The sequence below is a fragment of the Bactrocera tryoni genome, chromosome 3 (genome assembly GCF_016617805.1).
Source record: "Bactrocera tryoni isolate S06 chromosome 3, CSIRO_BtryS06_freeze2, whole genome shotgun sequence".
Classification (NCBI taxonomy): Eukaryota; Metazoa; Arthropoda; class Insecta; order Diptera; family Tephritidae; genus Bactrocera; species Bactrocera tryoni.
This window is the reverse complement of record NC_052501.1, coordinates 28709689-28731056: the sequence shown is the minus strand read 5'-3', so window position 1 is coordinate 28731056 and position 21368 is coordinate 28709689. Positions and strand designations below refer to the sequence as shown.

At 32.3% G+C, this 21368-nt stretch overlaps 2 protein-coding genes across 4 annotated transcripts in view; one reads left to right on the top strand and one right to left on the bottom strand.

Annotated features, from left to right (window-relative positions):
• The window catches only part of LOC120771282 (kinesin-like protein KIF13B), a 71676-nt gene extending 67966 nt beyond the window's left edge, over positions 1-3710 (bottom strand). The window contains exons 1-2 of one of the 3 annotated variants that reach the window (XM_040099209.1): positions 3640-3710; positions 951-1772 (exon numbers count right to left, since the gene is read on the bottom strand). In XM_040099209.1, the coding sequence (XP_039955143.1) occupies positions 951-1005 (55 nt within the window). In that variant the 5' untranslated portion in view covers positions 1006-1772; positions 3640-3710. Of the gene's footprint in view, positions 1-950; positions 1773-1842; positions 2123-3639 lie in introns of those variants that run through there. The other 2 variants (XM_040099208.1, XM_040099210.1) reach the window with 2 other exon arrangements.
• A 9061-nt stretch (positions 3711-12771) lies between these two features.
• LOC120772324 (nose resistant to fluoxetine protein 6-like) overlaps positions 12772-21368 on the top strand; it is a 43921-nt gene continuing 35324 nt past the window's right edge. Inside the window, exon 1 of the mRNA XM_040100855.1 lies at positions 12772-12895. The gene's annotated coding sequence lies outside the window, so the exon portion shown is untranslated. The remainder of the gene's footprint in view (positions 12896-21368) is intronic.

Genomic DNA, 21368 nt, shown 5'->3' with positions numbered 1-21368 from the left:
GTAATAAGAAATGTTGCCAAAAATTTATTGTCGTAACTGTAAAATAAACTGAAAAAATTGATATTATGTAGGAAGCACCACAACAGAAGAAATCACAAACGATTTTGAATGGATTATAGAGTCCGGTCGACTGTATACGCATTTTTGGATCGTTTGGATTTGTTTGAAGATTGCAACGTTGTCGAGGAGAATTGTATGTGAAAAATTTCATGAAGATATCTCATCAAAAGAAAAAATTTTCCATACAAGGACTTAAGTTTAATCGGTCAGTTCTCATAGCAACCATATCCTATAGTGGTTCCATAAAGACGGCTATGACAAATTATTACCATATTGGGGACAAAATTCAAAATTTCAAATCGATATCTCAAAAACTGGAATACTATTTACAAAGGCACATACACATAAATTCTTTAAAAAGCAGCCTAACTTACAAAATTTCAGTATTTTATTACGCAAAATAACACACCACTCCCTTATCTATTGATTTTATGAGTTTACCGCTTTTTAATGACAATTTCAGCACTCATTATAATTACGTACACTTTTGGGATCCTTTGACCTTTCTTTTTTATGACTTAATTATCTATGAACAGGTAAACATTTTTGTCCTCCCAACAAATTACAAGTGACATACGCAAATCAGCTTTAACTATGAATTCTAATTAAGCGTGACAAGGCTTTAACTTATTCATGGTGTAAATATTGCACAAACGAACAATAGACAATCGCCTGCAAGCCAGCACAAAAACATATTTACTCCCGTCTGCCTTTGGGGCATACATATATGAAAGTAAGTAAATACAATTTGTTAATGAATTCCTGTATGTAGTTGTGGGCATTATAATGCAATATATGTATATTGTACCTATGTACATTATACAAATACAAAGCCCTATACATATGTCCACATAATGGATAATCTTTATGGTTTAGTAGTTTGGACTTACCGCGACGATTGAAGGGTCGCACCCTCACAGCAACTTTGATCTTATCAGTTGACATGGTGTATACTGGCGATTGTAAATATATTTCTTTATGTATATATTTCTCTTAGTACGTATGGCTATTTACAAGCGCTATCCCGATGTGTCGTTATCGTTGCTCGTCACTTACTATATGGGTATAAACGCACACCGTACCGAATTTTGGAAATAGGATCAAGTATGCGCGAAACGAATTTTTAAGTTTGTGAGTCGCGTTGCTTACTGTTGTCGCGTAAAACCACCTCGTCGTTCGACGAAGTATGCCTGTTTTAACGACGTTACACTGTGGGAGTGCGTTATCCTTTGGCCAAAGTTACACTTAAGCGAGTTTCAAAGTAGTGTGCCTTTTTCCTATGTGTCGTGTGTTGTCGACTTTGACGAGAACGGAAACAGCGACGTTGACGTTATGAATGACGGTCGCGATAAAAGTGTACATACACAACAGTTCGCACAACGTTGGTAACAAGCAAAACAACAGTCACAATGACGGTGTTGGAGCCTTGTGACGCGTTCACAACTAGCAAGCGAATTTTTATTAACTTCTCCTTCGTGTGCGCCACAAAGCGCTCTCTAAGCACTACGCCGCACCTTCAGCCCTTTCCTATTTCGCACAACTCAAGTAGAACTTGAATGGCATACACTTTGTGTGGCTGGCTTTATTCACTCTTCACTCTATTTATTTTGTTTTGTTTCTTTTAGATTACTCTTTTTTATACGTGTGTGCTTTATTTGCTTATTTTTTATATTATACACATACACATTCACATGATTTACTTTGCTACCACTCTGTAAATTTGTAAGCAGTAAAATCTATTTAGAATTTTGTATAATGAATATTATATTAATAATTCCTAACAGTGTGTACCACAAGCCAAAGCAAGCGAGGATTCATTCATTGGCATTCAAGAGCATAGCACATCAGCGCTGCACAAACGAAAGCACACGAATATCAGGTGTATTAGCGCCTACTGTTGAATGGTGGGAACTGATGGTGATGGTTTGCGCGTAAAGCCGACCCAAATTGGATATCGTATATCGCGCTGTTTTATGATCTTAATGATGATGGACAAGCAAATAATCTGACAATTTTTGTTTTATAACATTTACATTGTTTGTTTTTACTTTATGAGTCAGCAGGACGGCTTTTCAATTAAATTAAAAGCGTTATTTCATCGAGTTAAGTGGTGCCAAACAGGGAGACAAAACATACTAAAATTGTGCGAATACTTAAATTATGCTAAGCTAAATATAACTATATAGAAAACTGTATAGAAGAGCAATAAAATTTCACATAAAATAATGTGAATTCAAAAACAACTAAATTTCAAAAAGTCTCCCCATTAATAATGGATGACTTAATTTGCTAGTATAACGAGCACTGTTGTGCGCAGTTCAGTGGTCGACTGCAAATAAATGTAATTTCCAAATAAAATTGCATCTATATTTTAACATGTAGGATTCTTTTTCTTTAGAAAAATGAATCCGAAATTTAAACTTTGTTGGCGCAGCGTGTATTTTTTCACTAAGACCCTCGTTCTCGCAGCAAGGTGCGCAGTTTGCGTGTCAACACTAGCACCCAATTCGTTTTGTCTGCATATTTCCTTGATTTATTATAAATAGTTGCCGTAGTTCGTGCTAATATTTACTTGAAATTAGAGTGTTTTCCCATTCATTACCATGGCGCTAATATATTTACAAGGTAAATTCTTTTAAGCACGTTGATTGGAAGTAGACATTCGTCATACATGTATGATACTTTTCCTTGAGGTTATATGTATTATACATATGTATATGCATGTGCGATTCTCTACACATACATTTTTACATACATACATACATATGTGGTTAAGAATAATGCGGTTTTCTGACTTAACAAAAATGTCAATATTTATAAATCCGCGAGTTTTTCATTCATTAATTATATTTTTACTTTGTTTCAATTTTACTTCTTTTTAATGCACACTTTTGCACATCTTTATAATTGCTCCATTAGTATCTGGAAATATCACAGAGTAGCTCAATCTTGGTGACAAATAAAATATGCATATCACGACTGCAGTGCCATCACCACCATCATCCATCCACTAAATAGTTGCAATATAAAATATTAGCGAATATAAGATTTTAAGCCTTAAAATATGGATGAGCGGGTGGAAGGAAAAGGCATAAACGGCAAAACAGCGCACAGAAATCGCAGTGGTCACTCGTGCAAATACACAATATGTACATATGTGCATACACATATACACAAAATCATTTTACTTTCTCCCCCTCTCTTTGCACGTTCTTTTATTATTGCTATATACTTTGCTTCTTTGTTGCTATCATTGATGTGTACTGCAGCTTGTTGCCCCTCACCTTTCGCATAAAATTAAACCAAACAACGATTCAAAAAAAAGAATGAAAACCACATCCCCCAACACGTCCCATCAGTTCCAAACCAACAACTATCACTTTTCTGCTGTTTTGTGCGAACTTTTGCTCTTGCTTCTTCTTCTTTCACACAATTTTCTCATATTCCTCCATTGGCTTTATGAATCGATTTTATCGCTGCATTGGCAATTTTTTTCTTATTTGTTTCAACACCTAAATTTTTTTTAATTTTCACATTAATTTCACACATCAACACTTTACGCATAACATCACAAAGTACCCGCTTATTTCGGCCGCGTTTTTAGTAGATTTTCACAAATTATTTTGTATATTGTATTGGACTTTTCACAAATTTTTAGCAGGTAAAATAGCGATGTATAAAAGAAAAACACTTGACACGAGCGCCATATTTGATGGACAAACTCATTCTGCTTTGGCTTACTGGCTGGAATTGCAGACGGAATTTAATGTAAAGTGTTGAGCGCGGCATCTGCTGGCGACACTTAAGGCACGAATTTGACGTAAAGAAGAATGACGAAGTGTGTTCAGTGATTATTGTAAATATTAACCGCAAGATGTCGCTTTAGTCACAATTGCTTTCCAGTAGGGCATTCACTAATAAGCAAGATTTTTAAGAATATAGACTTTTTATTATATTTGTAACCTAACTAGATATTAATAGATATCATAACCGTTATATATTTCAATAAGAAAATAATAAAAATTTATTATAATGTGCAGCTTCTGAGACATCGTCAAGAAACCTCCGATCGATAGTTATGATTCTTCAAGTCGCTAGCTGGCAGCTCATGGGGAAACGGCAAAGAAACGGTGCTGGCAACATATAAGGAAATCGGCAGGCCGGTGCTTAACAACGACGCAACAATATGGTCGCCTGGATGCAGTGAAACGCAGACGACGAAGCTACAGAAATGTCATAACACTGCACTTCCGAGATGCACTGACCGCCATTCACAGTAGAGCCATAAACACCTTCACCGACTCTTTCTCAGTGAATGGCATACTTGCAGTCAAACCACCAACCATTGCAGACGACGAGTTCGAGTTGCCGAGATTAAACTCCTAATTATCCAAAATCGACCCCGACATTCAAATATATCAAATATATTCTATACATGTATGTCCAGCGTGCAACGAGTCCCCGCCTGACACTAACCACCTCGTTGCATACCCAGATATACTTACCCATCCGACACCACTCTATGTATGGTCTGACCCCGTCGAAACAGCACATTTTCTGAGCCTACCGTTGGATGACCTTGACCACAACTTCTTATGTCATTATTCTTGGATTTTAATAGTCGAAACAGCACATTTTCTGAGCCTACCGTTGGATGACCTTGACCACAGCTTCTTATGTCATTCTTCTTGGATTTTAATAGTCACTGTGTGCAGCCTGTTGCCTATTCCTTTTATGCCACGTTTGTGTGCTTGTTGAAAAAGTCTGGGACTGTTTCCAACGAAGCTTAGCTACACATATATCTATATCTATAACATATTTGTCCATTAATTATCTAAAAGTAGTCGGGGTCTCGTTGTAAGGTGGTTATATATTTAACTAAAAGGTTGATTTTCTTTCCGATTTTGGGAAGCTACTAGACTCATTAAAGCTCGCGGCGAATGAGCATTTTAGAATGGACTTCAATGACTTTCGCTTCCAATAGTACTAGAACTGAACTTCCGATCAAAGAACGTGACGTGGTTAATGGTCAGTTGAGTTTCCTTTCGACTTCGAACTGCTCCCGGTGTTCGAATTGGTATTAACCATGCAGCTAAACACATTCAACGCCAGTAAACCTCTTATCTACACATGGTACGAAGATACCAAATGCCGACTATTAGATATCATACCACTAATATGTATCAATTCTTATAATTACGAAGGTCCAAATACTCTAGTACATACATCGGAAGCTATCGGCGAATGTCCACACCTGTCCCACATACACATCCTGGCGCGTTCAAGTGGTGTCTCTAAGACTTAAGTGCAAGAATGCCTTGAGAAAAAAGTGCCGATAAGTAACATTTAACCCCAGAAGGATTCTCACAGATCACATTAAAATAGTAACTCCAATTATAACTCTGCTGTCTGAATATATCCTTAAATACCTGTATATATCCGTAGCAATTGGTTTTTAGATGATTACACACGGACATATGAACATACAGAAACATATATTTTCGACCTGCCAATATGACATTGCGCCAGGGTCAATATGTCAATGCTCGCTGAATATGACAATCCCAATCGGTCTGCTAGCCTTCTGCCGACAGGCTTCGAGGCAATAATTTACTTTTATATAAATATTGACCATACATACAGACAACTTTTCGTCTGAGGACAGAGCGAAGTCTTTAAAGCGCTTGTTGGAAATCTACCAGCGTACAACAAAAACAAAATGCAAGACGAGACAGCAAATTATGAAGACTTCATGCAAGGACTTGTGCGACCACAACACATTAATTGACCTACTGTTTATATTCATAAAAAAATATGTACATGTGTATGTGTGTCTGTGCACTTGTTGCTGTTACATAAATTATTGTAAGATGCAATCGTCCGGCTTGCGTAATTATTTCCGGATTTTAGTTGTTGTCTGACAATAATAAAATAAGATGAGTGTATATATGTATGTATATGCAACGCTCTTACTGTGTCGCACCGAAATTTGGTCCTTTAGATGCAATACTGGTTTTCACTACTGAATTATGGCCATCCACAAAGGATCTGTGGAATGAGCTTAAGGCTTGTCCACAGCTAAAAGAAGAAGTGTCCCTTTCTTCTCATTCTAAAAAAATATATTGTATACCATATGCTTGGAGGGTGTTATGTATTACCTCAATCCCAATCCATCTTCTTATTTTTCACCCAACTTTTCAGAGAAACTGTACCTAAAAGCTCATGTGTACCATAACTTGGCGTCAACTGAAAAGGCTTAGTAATAATCAGACCATTAAATTTAGAATTCACCTCTGAAAAGATTTGAGTAGAGCACAGCTTTCGGCTAGAAGACTTTCGAATCTATAAATAGGTAGAATAAAACATTTGGAATGTGAGACTCCGTCACCTCCATCAAAAGTAAGAAATTGACGATGGGTCACGCTATAATTAGATATAAGTTGAGCCGTTGAACGTGTTTGATGTAAGTAGTCTCTTAACCGTGGGATCAGAAATGCCTTCCATGGCTACAGTTGGATTGTTAAATATTCGGAAACGGTGATAACCTTCAAGAAACTGATTTCATTCATTAGGAAGTTATTTAATACATTTGAATGCAACTCCATACTAGGATTTTCAGCTGCACCGACTATTGGCGCTTTATTAAGCTTTCTTACTATTAAACTCTAAAAGCTTAGTATGGACTTTACCTGTTTGGAATGGTATTGTGGTATTCGATGGATGGGAAATTGGTAAGGAACTTCTAGGAGAGACAGAAACAGACCCCTACATATGCTATTGTCAAACAAAAAGTAATTATACCGGACGACTTTGACCCAGAATTGACAGCATTCATCATCAAGCGCCGATAGTTTCTTAGATCTTATTTTTGGCAAAACTCTGCGATATGTAAATAAACGATATTTCTCAAGGACTACGTAGTTTAGAGCCTTACGATGGAATACTGCTATTTTTTTTTATCCCTCCAGCCGAGTTTAGATCTCCTTAACTACGTTTCACTGATTGGTTGCCTGGATGATAATGAAACGCAAACGAGAAAGCTACAGACATGTCAGAACACTGCACTCCGGACTACAACGGGATGCCTCTTAATGTCTTCCATCGAACATCTGCAATTAAGTAACATAATTGCAGACGACGAGCTCGAGTTGCCTCGAGAATCGGTAGTGATCCTGGCGCAGCTTCATTCTGGATACTGCCGCAGGTTAAACTTCTACTTATCCTGAGTTGACCTGGAAATATCAGTTGAATAAGATATCCAGCGTGCAACGTGTCCCCGCATGGCACTAACCACCTCTTTGCATGCCCAGCTAACCCTACACATCTAATACCCCTCCTAACGAGACTAGATAACCGTTACAACAACAACCCTCCAGCAAAGACTTTGAGCATCAACAATGGAGTCCTTTTGAAGGAAAGCGGGTGCGACTAAATACTTCAACCAGCATCCCTATTCGAGACAATACAGATTTACTGAACCCACTAACTCTGAAAAAGTGGACCGACAGTGACACAACTCTGACAGAAAGAGAAGTGTTCGTCCGCGCGTGATCCGAACCAACTCAGCCATAAAAATTTATCGCGAACGCATTGGCAGGAATTCCCTTAGCAAAACAGAAATTGATGTCAAGGGAAATGAATATATCAACCATATCAATGTCAAGACTTATTCGTAATTATCTCCAGATGAAAGCCTATCTTGAAAGGCTGAAAAGGGTTGCAAACGGCTTTTTAAGTGATTTACGGTCAACGTCTAAGCAATTTTAACAAGCAGAACAACAAAATCTACGGAACTTGGTCACCATCCAGCTGTTGTAATGGTTTGATGTTGAGTCTTTAGTAAACAACAACTTTTGACTTCTATGAAAAGGGACAGCACAAGGGTTCATTTTAGACCTAGACCTGTGAAACATTAGTTATGGCGACATACTAACTAATACTAAAACTTGAAATGCCAGACGAATCATATTTAATGGGCTACGCGAACGAGATATGTATCAGCAGTTATCAAAGCCCGAGACACTGACTATGGATATTTTAAGCACAGATTCCCAGATTAACCTTCTGGGTACAAAGAGTCGCAAATTTTGAGCAGTCGACCTCTACACGACACTGTTGCTATCCGGACACTATCTTTCACAAAGTATCTTCATGGAATGGATAAAGTCGAAGAGATGTCGTGCCCATATAAGGACGCGACAGAAGACGACGCAGAACACACAATCTTTAACGGGAACGTACCTCCTGCTTGGCCCAATATATATGGACAGTTTCATTTTATTGCTGGGTGTTTTAGAAGGTGTGATAAAACCGTTAAACAGTACTGTATTCGATGGAGAGCATTGGATCTTCCAACAAGATTCTGCTTTAGCACACATGCATAAGACCACCCAGTCCCAATCCAGTGGCTTAGAAGCAATAAATCTGGTTTCATAGCGGAACCAGAGGGACAATCATCCTCTGGAAATCCAAATTTAAACCAATTGGACTACAGTTTGTGGTCATAGTTGGAGAACACGGCCTGCATAATAGCCTACAGAAATTTGAAGAGTCTCAAAAAATCTTTGGTTCGAGCAGCGTCGTCAAAATCAATGGAAACTCTGCGTACCGCTATTGATGTTTGAGCGAATCGTTTCAGGGAAAGGGGGTGAAAACAAAAGGTTGCGAATATAATTTTGCTCATCGCTCATTTAATATATGCATTATTAAATAAAATAAATTTTATTAAAAAATGCACTATAGTTTAATTTTTCTAACGACTGAACTTGTAACAGAACTTATGGCAAGACTAAGCATTTAACTCATAAAGTCACAAACTTATCAAACTACTCTCGTACATATAATTGAGCTTAAAATTTATTTTAATTACAAATATGATTAATGAACAACTTACTGGCCTATAAATACTTGTACTTAATAAATTAAAACTAAAACGATTAAATTTTAAAAAAATTTCTGTTGTAAGAGCTGTAATAAAATCATATTAGAAATTAATAACTGGTTCAAGAAAGTTACATTGATTACAGTTATCACAGCGCTAAATGCTGCTATAAAAATTGAACGAAAAAAATGAATAAATATTCATGGGTGTGTGCATTGAAATACAACAAGTCTAAGGCTAAGTCATTTAATACGACTACCAGATATCCTTCGCACGAGGCTTATTCGTATTTGTAGCATATTCAATGGTGACTAGTGAACTTAATCATAGCATTAAGTTTGCAACTCACTCAATGCAATCCGTATTTTATGCAATTTGCCAATGATAAGCGGGTTTCGCGCTCAATTATAGTCAATAAAATCAAATAATAATCTTTAAGCGGGACTCTGGAACAGGATTTCCAAGACTTACATTTTATGGTGGATAATGTTCGTTTGTTGTCACAACAAATAATTGCTTACTGGTGAGTGAATGCCAATGAATCAAACTTCTTCGATACGTTTTAGTGATAAATGAGGTACTAAAGGGTGATCCCTTTCGAGGTTCCCTAGTTTTTTAAAGAAAAAAACACAGAAGCTTTAAGTGTAGTAGGGAAAGTTTATTGTCATTCGTAAGAACTTCCTTTTCCAAGAACTCGTTCGAGCATTTCGATTAGTAACTGGCGAATGACACGCGAGATGTTTTGCTCTAAGACCTGAAACGAAGCGGAATTATCCGCATAGACTTTAGACTTTACATATTCCCACAGGAAAAAGTCTAACGGTGTGATGTCACACGATCTTGGTGTCCAATCGACCGGCCCAAAATGTGAAATTTTCTGCTCACCGCAGTGTTTTCTTAATAAATCCATTGATTGCTGAAACCAAATGTCACCAAGATCACGAGCTTTAATTTCAGGCATCAAATAGTCGGATAACGGTCGCCATAGACGGTTAAGTTCTCTCCGGCATCATTTTTGAAGCAATATAGGCTGATGAATTCACCGGCCCACAAACCACAACACACCGTTGTTATTTCTGAATGAAATGGTAGCTCTTGAATCTCTTCAGGTTGCTCTTTGTCCCGAATGTGAAATTTTGCTTGTTTACATACCCATTGAGCCAGAAGTGGACATCATCGATGAACAAAATTTGGCTTGTAAAGGATGGATCTTCTTGGAACTTTTCAAGAACCCATAGAGCAAAGCGATGTCGCTTGGGAAGGTCGAGAGGCTTCCGTTCTTGCACAAGCTGTATTTTTTACACTTTCAATTTTAGAACTCGACGTGAAATGCGCCAAGTCATTCCTTACGTCAAGCCGAGTTGCTGTGAACGGCGCCGAATCGACTCTCCATGGTCTTTGTATACACTCTTAGCAAGGGCTGGTATATTTTCCTAATTGCCTGCTGGACATGGTCTTTTAGGTCGAATATTATCTAATACTGAATCCTGGATCTCAAGATAGACGATGTATTCAACTGATCAGTGATCATGGACTAATCAACATAAACCACAGAACTGATAAACCTCCCCAACAAAAAAAGTCTAATTCCTTGACCTGTGTGACCATTCATTTATTTGTAAAGAAAAGTTTATTTCAATAAAATGATAGTTTCACGATCTGGTCGCAGGCCAAGGATGTTTGCTTTTTCAAGCTTGCTGCAATTTTAAGCTGTGGACATAAAAACCGAAGTTCATAACTCTGTTTTCAGAATGTGGGGATTTGCGAGACGAAGAAATAGATGGCGCATTTAAAATTACGGATGCTAGTGCGTCTACACTATTATCAGAATATATCCATAAAGCGTGTACCAAAAGATGGTAATCAATGCTCAGCGTCTTCGCCTACAGCTGCGTTAGCAACTCTGAGGCTTAGGGCGATCAATCGTTACCAGAAATAAATCACCCAAATGCGATGGAAACGCATGCGCCGTAACTCTTCACTGACGCATGTTTAACACATATACATACATACATACTACCTATACGAGCAATTGTAATTATGCTGCCGACTGATGGTGCTGCTGCAGCTTGCTGCTCTTCTCCTGCTTAATGCCATTCCACGCTCGTGGGTAAACAAAAGGCCGAACGCGCTGCCGAAAATCAAGCGTTCGAAAACTAAATCGCTGCACACAAATCGGTGTTACACAAACAAAACGAAAAACGCAAACGCCGTCCAGTTGAGAGCTCGAAATACGATGGAGCCCAGCTCCGGGTCAGCTGTGAGCAGCTACAATTGAAATGTGGTCAATCGGCGTATGATTGAATGCAGATCGAAATTTTCAGCTTTTTCAACGCATGAGCATGAGCTTTGTGATAGCTGCGACGTCAAGTGCCCTACGATGGGTCAAAGCCGAGCAGAAGCTGTGCTGTGTGGAGCGGAGCGAAGCGAACAAACGAGCGCGCGAGCAAGCGAGGACGGTACCAGCGAGTCGGCAAGTGCTCCACACACATGTGTTTTGAGCGTGTTGTAGTATGTATTGATGCCAAAGTCTCGACACATGCAAAGTCGGAGTTGCGGATCTTGACGCGGAGACCTTTTTTAATTGCGCACGCAACGCACTGCTTATTACTCCCTACGCGGCGACGCAGCGACACGGCGCCGATGGAAGACCGAAACTTTATAAAAGTTTGAGCGCAACGACAGTGCGCAGCATTTGCACGGCATAACTCACGGTACGCGGTACGCACTCGAAGTAGTAGTCAATGAAGAAATAATAAAATCAAAAAGTGAAAAAAATTACAAAAAAAGTCGTTGGCTTTTTGTACGTGCGAAAAGAAAATAAAAGTGCTCGGAATTCAGTGTGGTTGTTGTAGAAAAGGTACAAAAAAAAATATTTCGGTATATTTTTGGCTAGTGAAAGAAGTCAAAATATGCAATGCATAAGTATGTCCAACGTTTGAAGGCCAAAGACAACAACTAAAAAGTTATACCTATGTAATAATTACAAAAACAACAAATAGCAATAACAAAAACAACAATAAGCCGACTCTGCTTAGTGACCAACTATTTCGTATGCGTTAATTTGTGGCAAAGTAAATGGTAATTGTCATAATAGTAACAACAACAACAACAACCACCACAGCGATAGTGACAATAACAGCAACTGTCAAAACGGCTTTAACGCAACACAAGCAAGCACATCAGCAATGATAAGTGAATAAATATTTATTTAAATGAGCGCACAATGAAATGCTGAAGCGCTGCATTGCTTAATCGATAACTACGGGGAAAAAAGTAGAAAAAAGTGCAAATAAATAAAAACTAAATAAATAAATTACGAACAGTGCAGGCGGACAGAGTGCCGCGGCGACGTATGTTTGGGAAAGACCAAAAAGACACCGGAATGTCTCATCAATTGCGCTAATATTCGGGAGTATTAAACACTTGTACGTATGCACAAGTATATAAGTGATATAAACGCAAGTATATAAGAGGTATATACCCTATATACATGCTATATATATATTTATGTGGTATATATAACAAAATGTACCGCTATTGACGAAGAACTTTTCGGCCAAACAGTCTTTCAGTGCGCAAAGCGAATGCCTTCTGCCTAGTTCTTGCCAAACGTTAAGCGGCAAACAGTTTGAGCGCCACTGTGCGAAGAAAGCGAAGGAATTTGAAATCCTTTTAACTATAGCGTGTTGTAAGAAAGTGATTTAGCAGCTATTTGTCATAATTTGAAACTTGATTGAAAATTTTCAAAACAAATTGAAAATTCTTAAATTACTTAAAAAATTTAAATTAATTAAAAAAATCCAAAAAAAAAAAAATTGAAAATTAATTTATCAAGTGCTGGCACAGTTTTGTTTTAATTTAAATAGTTTTTGAAAAACAACTGCTGCCGAATTTGCTGCTTGGATGCATTTTAGCTAGCAGCAGTGGACGGACAACGTTTGTAAATATAAAGTAAGTTTCAAAATTTAAAACAAAATAATTATTTTAGTTTTATAATTAATATTTGAGAAATGTATAAAATACTGCTAATGATTGTTGCTAAATGTTTAATAATACTCGAGAAGTGTAAATTGAAGGACAAAATGAATTTAATCAAAATAGTAAATATTAAAAAATATGAATTTTAATAAAAATAATAAAAATTAATAAAATGTAAATATTAATACAAGTAATAAATATTAAACAATTTTTAAGTTTTAATAAATAATAAAATTTAATAGCTAAACAAAAAAATAGCAAATACAAATTAAACAATATTTATAAGAATGTATGAAAAAATATTTTTTAATTTTGACTAAAAGAAAACTAATTTACTAATGATTGTTGTTAAATTTATAATAATACTCGAGAAATATAAATTCAAGTATAGTGCAACTGAAGAAAAACAACTTTAATAAAATATAAACACTAATAAAGTATAAATTTTAATTAATAACAATATTTTTTTATAAGTAATTAATTTTAATAAAGGAAAAAGAAACATATTAATGAAAAAGGCTTCACAAAAAAATAAAAATGAAACAATTTTTATAAAAAAAAAACATATTTTTTTCATTTTTCATAAAATATAAATATTAATGAAATATACATTTTATTATATAGTAAATTTTTGTACATAATAAATTTTAATAAAGAGATAAAATAAATATATTATTAATACAAAATACAAATTAAAGAAATTTAAAAAAAAAAAATTTGTTTATTTAAAAAAAATGTGTTTTATTTTTCAATACATTGAATTTTATATTATTTTATTTTTCCAACTTAATAAAATATTTTATATTTCATTGCACAATATTTATTAAACTCACCAAATTGTTGAAAAATTTGTTTTATAATTTTAAAATCTAATAAATTATTTACAATAAAACTTTATAATGTATATATAATAAAATATTGAGCAACTGAAATAAAAAGTTAATGTGAAAAAAACTAAAGAGCAATAAAACTTATGAATAATACGCGACAATAAAAAAATATTTATAAATAATTTTTAATTATTCATAAAAATATTTGTTTTTTATTTTTTTTTATTGTAATATATATTTTTAATTTGTATAAGCAGCAATAAAAAATGTATAATAATTATTTATAAATATTAAAAAAAATTATGAATATTAAAAAATATTTTTTATAATAAATAAATAAAATTAAAATATTTATAAAAGTATTTTTAATAATAAAAATTTTTTAAAATGTTTATAAAATATTTAATTTTAATATTTGTAATCATAAATAATTTTGTTTTAACATTTGTAAATAATTATTCCTTTTTTATTGTTGTTTTTATATTATTATTAAGGAAATATTTAATAAAAATATATATTTAAAAATTACAAATATTGTTTATGTATTTTTGCATATATTTATAATAATTCTAAAATAATAAAAGCGTTCGAAGAAAAACTAAATGTTTGGGAAAATATTAAGCAATAAAAGTAAAAAAAAAAATTTACATATTTTTCAATATTTAAAAAATTTTTTTTTTTTTTAATTTTTTTAATAATGAGTAATAAAAGTATTAAATAAAAATTTACCCAAAATTTCAATATTTTGAAAAATATTTTTTATTTTTTTATTATTATTATTTTTATTTGGGTATTATTTTTTTATTTGGGAAAATAATAAGCATGAAAAGTTAAAAAATATTTACATAAAATTTCAATATTTAACAATATATTTTTTTAAATTATTTTATTTAAATTAAAAAAAAGTATTAAAATTTTGAAAATATATATTTTTTTTTTATTATTAATTTAATTTTTTTTGGTTGGCAAAATAATAAGCAGTATACTAAGAGAATATTTACATAAAATTTCAATATTTAACAGCATATGTATATAAATATAATTTTTTTCATTTTATTATATATATTATATATGTTGCTACAGAGTATAATAGTCTTATTGACCTAATGGTTGTTTGTATCACCTAAAACGAATCGAGGTAGATATAGGGTTATTTACTATCATATATGTAAATGAACAGATTGACGAGACGTGTTGAAATCCGGATGTCTGTTCGTCCGTCTGTCCATATGTGTGTGCAAGCGGTAACTTGAGTAAAAATGAACATACAAGAAAACTTTATAAGAACCGGGGTCAAAATAGTACGATGATTCGGTCAAAACCTATAACTCAGTACATATTCGATCGATATCGACCATATTTGGTAGAAAGTGTTACCGCAAACCACAAAAAAATGCAAACAAAATGTAATCTTAAACTGATTTTGAACTGAGAATATAGCAATAAACATTACATTGTATCTACTTTTTATATAATTTGGTCTAGCAGCGAAAATGCAAACAAATAATAAATATTAGCGAAACTTAATTAAAAACCAGTAAGAAAGGGCTAAGTTCGGGTGCAACTGAATATTTTATACTCTTTCAACTTGCAGGAATCAAAATCAGGGAAATAGCTTTAAGATGTACCAGAGGATCGGAATCCAAGCAATTTTTTATATACATAATATATACGCTATAAAACTCATACACTGAGCGACAAATTCGAAAAAGTTCGAAAATCGTTGTATTAGGCATATGGGAACTCAAGGCAGTATTGACCCGATTATGTCTGAATTTCAATTATATAACTCACACACTGACCGATATTTTCGGTCAAAAGTCAACTATGGATCCGGGGTCCATATATTTGGTAGCTACCGGGGCTTGAACAGCAATTTTTGAACATAGGATGGCATACAACAAACAATAATTCGTGCGAAATTTTATCATGTTATATTAATTGCTACTTGATTGTGCTATTTGGGTAGGTAGGCGTGGTTGTAGTCCGATTTTCTTCATTTTTGCACTGTGACATAGGAGTATGAGAAGAATGCCACGTACTAAATTTAGTCGAATTCGGTCTGACGAGTCCCGCATTCGATTTCACCAAAAACTGCGCGATGCCACGCCCATCGTCCAATTTTCATACCGGTTATCTTCTGATTACCTCCATCGGACAGACATTCACTCAGATTTGAACTCGTCTTATCATCCTGATTATTTGTATGTACATATACAGGTATAAGCCTCTATCTATCTCGATAAGTTTTAAGTGGTACATACAGCCGTTAGTTGAACAAAGCTATAATATTCGGTAGCAACATGTTGCAAGGGCATAAAAATAAAATAAGAGAAAATAAAATTGCATTTAATTTCTGATTTTTGCTGACTACGTTCAATCAATGCAATAAAAAATATTAAATGATTAAATTCTAATTTGTTTTTATAAATCACCATTGATAACGGCCGCTCGCCGTTCGTGTCACGATTGACGCAAATAAAATGGAAAATCTAAAGCAAAAAAAAAAAAAAATACAAAGAAAATGTAATCTAAAATTGACTTTGAACTGAGAATATAGCAATAAACTTTACATTGTATCTAATTTTTATATAATTTGGTCTAGCAGCAAAAATACATTTCAATATTTTTTTTTATTTTGCAATCTCGAAAATCTTACTTAAAACAACTTACGAGTTTGAAATTTCACAAGCAGAAAAAGTTTATTTTTCAATATTAAGAAAAATAATTATTAATAGTATATTGAATAAATTTTAGTAATATTTTTTTAAACAATTAAAAAAATTTATATAAAATTTGCAACTAATTAAAAAAAAGATAATTAAAAATTTTATATAAAATTTTAAAAAAAATTTTATAAATTTATACAAATTTTTTCTTAGTTTTTGAAAATATTTAATTTTGAAAATTTTTTAAAATATTTTATTGAAATTAAAAAGAAATTTTAATAAAATATTTAAAAATTAAAAAAAAATGCAATAGTAAAATATTTAAAAAAATTTTTAAAATTAAATATTTTTAAAAAAATTAAGAAAATATTAATATAAATTTTTATCAATTATTTCCTTTTATTTTTATTTATATAAAAATTAAAAAACAAATTTTTATTTAATTTTTAAAATTTTTGAAAAATTAAGAAAAAATATACATTTTTATACATAAAAATTTTAGAAAATTAAAATTTTTTTAATAAAAATTTAAAAATTAAAAATCATTGTAAAATATTTAAAAAAATTTTCAAAATTAAATATTTAAAAATGTTAATAAAATATTTGAAAATTTCCTTTTAAATATTTTTGAAAAATTAAGAAATAATTTAAAAATTTATACATCTTTCTATAAATAATTTCCTTTTTAAATTTTAGAAAAAATTAAAATTTTTTTTAATAAAATATTTAAAAAATCTTTAAAAAAATGTTAATAAAATATTTAAAAAATTTTCAAAATAAAAATTTATTTAATTTAAAAAATTTTTAATAAAAATTAAAAAAATTTTTAAAAATGTTAATAAATTATTTGAAAATTAAATATTTTTGAAAAATTAAGAAAAATTTCATATACATTTTCTATACATAATTTCCTTTTTAAATTTTAGAAAATTAAAATTTTTTTAATAAAATATTAAAAATTAAAAAAAAATGTTAATAAAATATTTACATAAACAAATTTTCAAAATTAAATATTTTTGAAAAATTAAGAAAAAATTTTATATATTTTTTAATTATTTTTTTTTTAATTTTATATTTATACAAATTTTTCTTAATTTTTGAAAATATTTAATTTTGAAAATTTTCAAAAATATTTTACTAAAGTTTAAAAAAAATGTTAATAAAATATTCAAAAATTAAAAAAAAAGATGTTAATAAAATATTTAAAAAAAATTTCAAAGGGAAATATTTTTAAAAATTAAGAAAAAGTTTTTATATATTTTTTTAATTATTTCTTTTTTTAAGTTTTTTTTTTTAATTTATATAAAATTTTTTAATTATTATTATTTTTTAATTGTTTTCAATTTTATATAACATTATTTTATAATTTTATGTAAATTATAAATTCAATTTTTTTACCAATTTTTTTGTTTTGACCTTAATACTTTTCATTTTTTTTTTAATTTTATATACAACTTTTTAATTATTTTTTTTTATTAATTTTAAAAAAATATTTAATTTTGAAATATTTTTTAAACTTTCGGCTAAAATGTATATGCCGAAACCATTTTTAAAACATAATGGCAATCCCTTATCTTTATAATAAAGCTAAATTATTGGCCATAACATTAAGTTAAATGCCCTTTTCTTCTTGAAAACTGTATGTCTAAAAAACACTCTTTAGTATACATATGTACTTAAACTAATATGTATTCCCAAGCTTTAGCGCCGACTAATCGTTTCTAATTCACTTTTCCTGCGCTTCTTTAAACATTACCTAATTGCATTCCTTAAAGAAATGTGTAGGAAACACTTATTGGGTTTGCAATTAGTGAAAATAAATTTTTAATGTGTTTAACACTTATGCGCCCTTGGTGGTTACATTAGGGCGAGACTCTAATTAACAATAAGAAGGAAATTAAAGAATTTTTAGACAATAAAAATTTTTAAATTCACTAAAGTAAATATTTGATTGAAAATGAAGAGATACGAGTACAAGTGATAACATCGCATTTTATGATCATTTGTGCTTTAATATAAATTTTGAAAGATCTGTATACACACGTACATAGAAAATATTATATCGTCAACAATGTATCAGCGAAAAAATCGAAATTGGTTTTTATTGCTTACGATCTTAATATCGTAAAATTTCAAGCTTTTGCTCTCCTATATAACCAATATATAACCTTTTATAATTAAAACCCAATTTTTTTTCAATATGAGTGGTTTCTATTATATCGTTTTTCCTTCGCCTGTAAACTTATGAAGTTTGATGTTACGTTATTTTGCATTTTAATAGACGATATGTAATTTGTTCATGTTTTTCAAGGTCAAACTCAAAGTCTACTAACAATAACAACATACATTTGTGTAGAGACCATAGCAAACATTTTTTTGTATTTTTTTTTAATTTCTCATTTATTTTCATTTATTTAATATTTATCTATGCAAGTGGACCCTTCCTAATGCCTACGCCGTACTTTGCTTTGCTTATCGGCGACAAATAGAAACCAATTTTTATTCCTTTATATTTAAAGCCACTTAGTATACTCAATATTTAACTTCTCAAACGGTATATGTACTCGTACATAATTGAAGTAAACAGTTCATTCTGAGTTCAACAGTCAGACGGTAATAACCGGAGTATTCAAAACTAGATTTGTGCATGCCCAGCGCGAACGATGTAGAGTGCTTAAGTAGCTGGTTAGAACTTCAATTTAATTGTAATAAAATAATTAACCTCAAATCTGGAATATGAAACTTAAAATTGAAAATTATAGACAATAACTTAATTTCCAAATGGGTTTAGAAGAATATATGAAACGATTTCAACCGATTTTGGTACGAAGTCATATTATCATAATGGAAGTATTTCCATCGAATTTCGTTGAGGTATATGGCTGTCTGATCCATATCTGTGTACATTTTAAAGCCAATCAGATGGAGCGCCGATATCTATAATATAAGGCATAAAGGCCTAGAGAAATATTTGAACCGATTTCTTCTATACCTGATATCGTAACAGAATATTCTTAGCAAACTTTTTGAGATATCTTCTATACTGCCACTATACTTCTATGCTGAATTATAATAATGTAAAGTTATATGAAAAGAAATTATTTCATTTGGAGTACCGGTCCCTAAATGACCGACCATCAATTCGTTATATCATATTCCCGTTATTATTCTTAAACTTATCTACTAGAATATCTCGATGATCTTAATTATCTAAATTGGGCTCCGATAAAACCAATCCATATATGGGGTAGTCGAAAAAGTATTTTCGTAGTTTGTCAATCGATGTCTTTGCAGTCGTATATCTCCAGTGCTACCAATCACATTGTATCTTACCATATAGTGTTTGAAAGGTGAGATCTTAAGCTTTATTTAACTAAAAGAAAATTTAGGCGAATTTAAAAAAATTAGGGGAAGTTGAATAAAGTTACAGCTGTTCAAAAATGAGTGAAATTAATGAAGAAATTCGCTATATTTTGAAATTGTTGTATAAAAAGGGAAGAATGCCACACAAGCCACCAATGATTTTCTTGAATTTTACGGAGACGTTGTTGTATCAGTTCGATGTGAAAGATGCAGCTCGCTCTAGTCGATCTATCGTTGAAAAAGTCGATGATATTATGGAAAACATTGACAAGGACCATCCACAAGCAGCCATGACATCGCTAAAGAACATAATATTAATAATCAAACGGTTTTGAACAATTTAAAAAAGGCTGGCTACAAAAAGAAGCTCTATGTTTGGGTACCACATGAATTCTCTGCGAAAAATTTAATGGACCGAATTAACATCTGCGATTCTTTGCTGAAACGAAATGAAATCGAGCCATTTCTGAAGCGAATGGTAACAGGAGACGAAAAGTGGATCAAATACGATAATAATGTGCGAAAAAGATCATGGTCCAAGCGTGGTGAAGCTCAACAAATGGTTGTAAAGCAAGATTGACACCTCGAAAGCTTATGCTGAGTGGTTGGTGGGATTGGAAAGGAATCATCCACTATAAGTTGCTCCAGCCTGATTGAACGATTGATTATGTATTTTATTGTCAACAACTGATAAGATTCAAGCAAGCAATCGAAAAAAAACGGCCAGAACTAATTAACAGAAAGGGCTTCGTCCTCCATCAAGACAACGCTAGACCACACACATCTTTGGTGACTCGAAAAAAACTGGGAGAGCTTGGCTGGGAAGTTTTGATGCATACACCATATAGCCCCGACCTTGCACCATCGGACTACCATTTATTTCGGTCAATGCAGAACTCCCTTAATGGCGTAAAGTTGGCTTTAAGGGAAGCTTGTGAAAATTGCTTGTCGCAGTTTTTCGCCGAGAAACCAGAAAAGTTTTACACAGATAACTGCCATATGTATGTCTTTTAAGTCATCCTTAACATTAAATTTCACTTTTCCTGTTTTTTCTATATAGAGTATGATGTTCCCGGCCACAGAGTTCAAACATCATTTATATTTTCGAAGAATTAGTACGAAGCGGACCATTTGAAATATAAACCAAAAGAATAAGGCGTTAGCAAAGTATCATATCGTCAAAGCTAAGTCTTACGACTATCATGTTCCGCTTTTTCGAAACTTATCTCGCTTAGAATGTGCCGACTATTGATTTCGAACTAAGCAGATGTAACTACTTCATCCATAGATTTGACGTACGTAAACTACTGGTCATAATATTGTCAAATGCGCGTACTTACTTTGACAGTTGGTTTGACAGATGTCCTTCTAGGCAATTCCATACCTTCAAAACTCCACCTTATATAAGTCTATATGGTTTTATCAAGATATATCAATTTTAACTTATATTGTTGAGAATTTTGACATTTGACCAATACAACTGAATCTTATTACTATCTTTTTCCGCTTTTTCGCGTTGACGACCTTATGGTTTACGTCTAGTTATTGATACTTCACACAAGGATTTGATGTACTCCCCTAAAA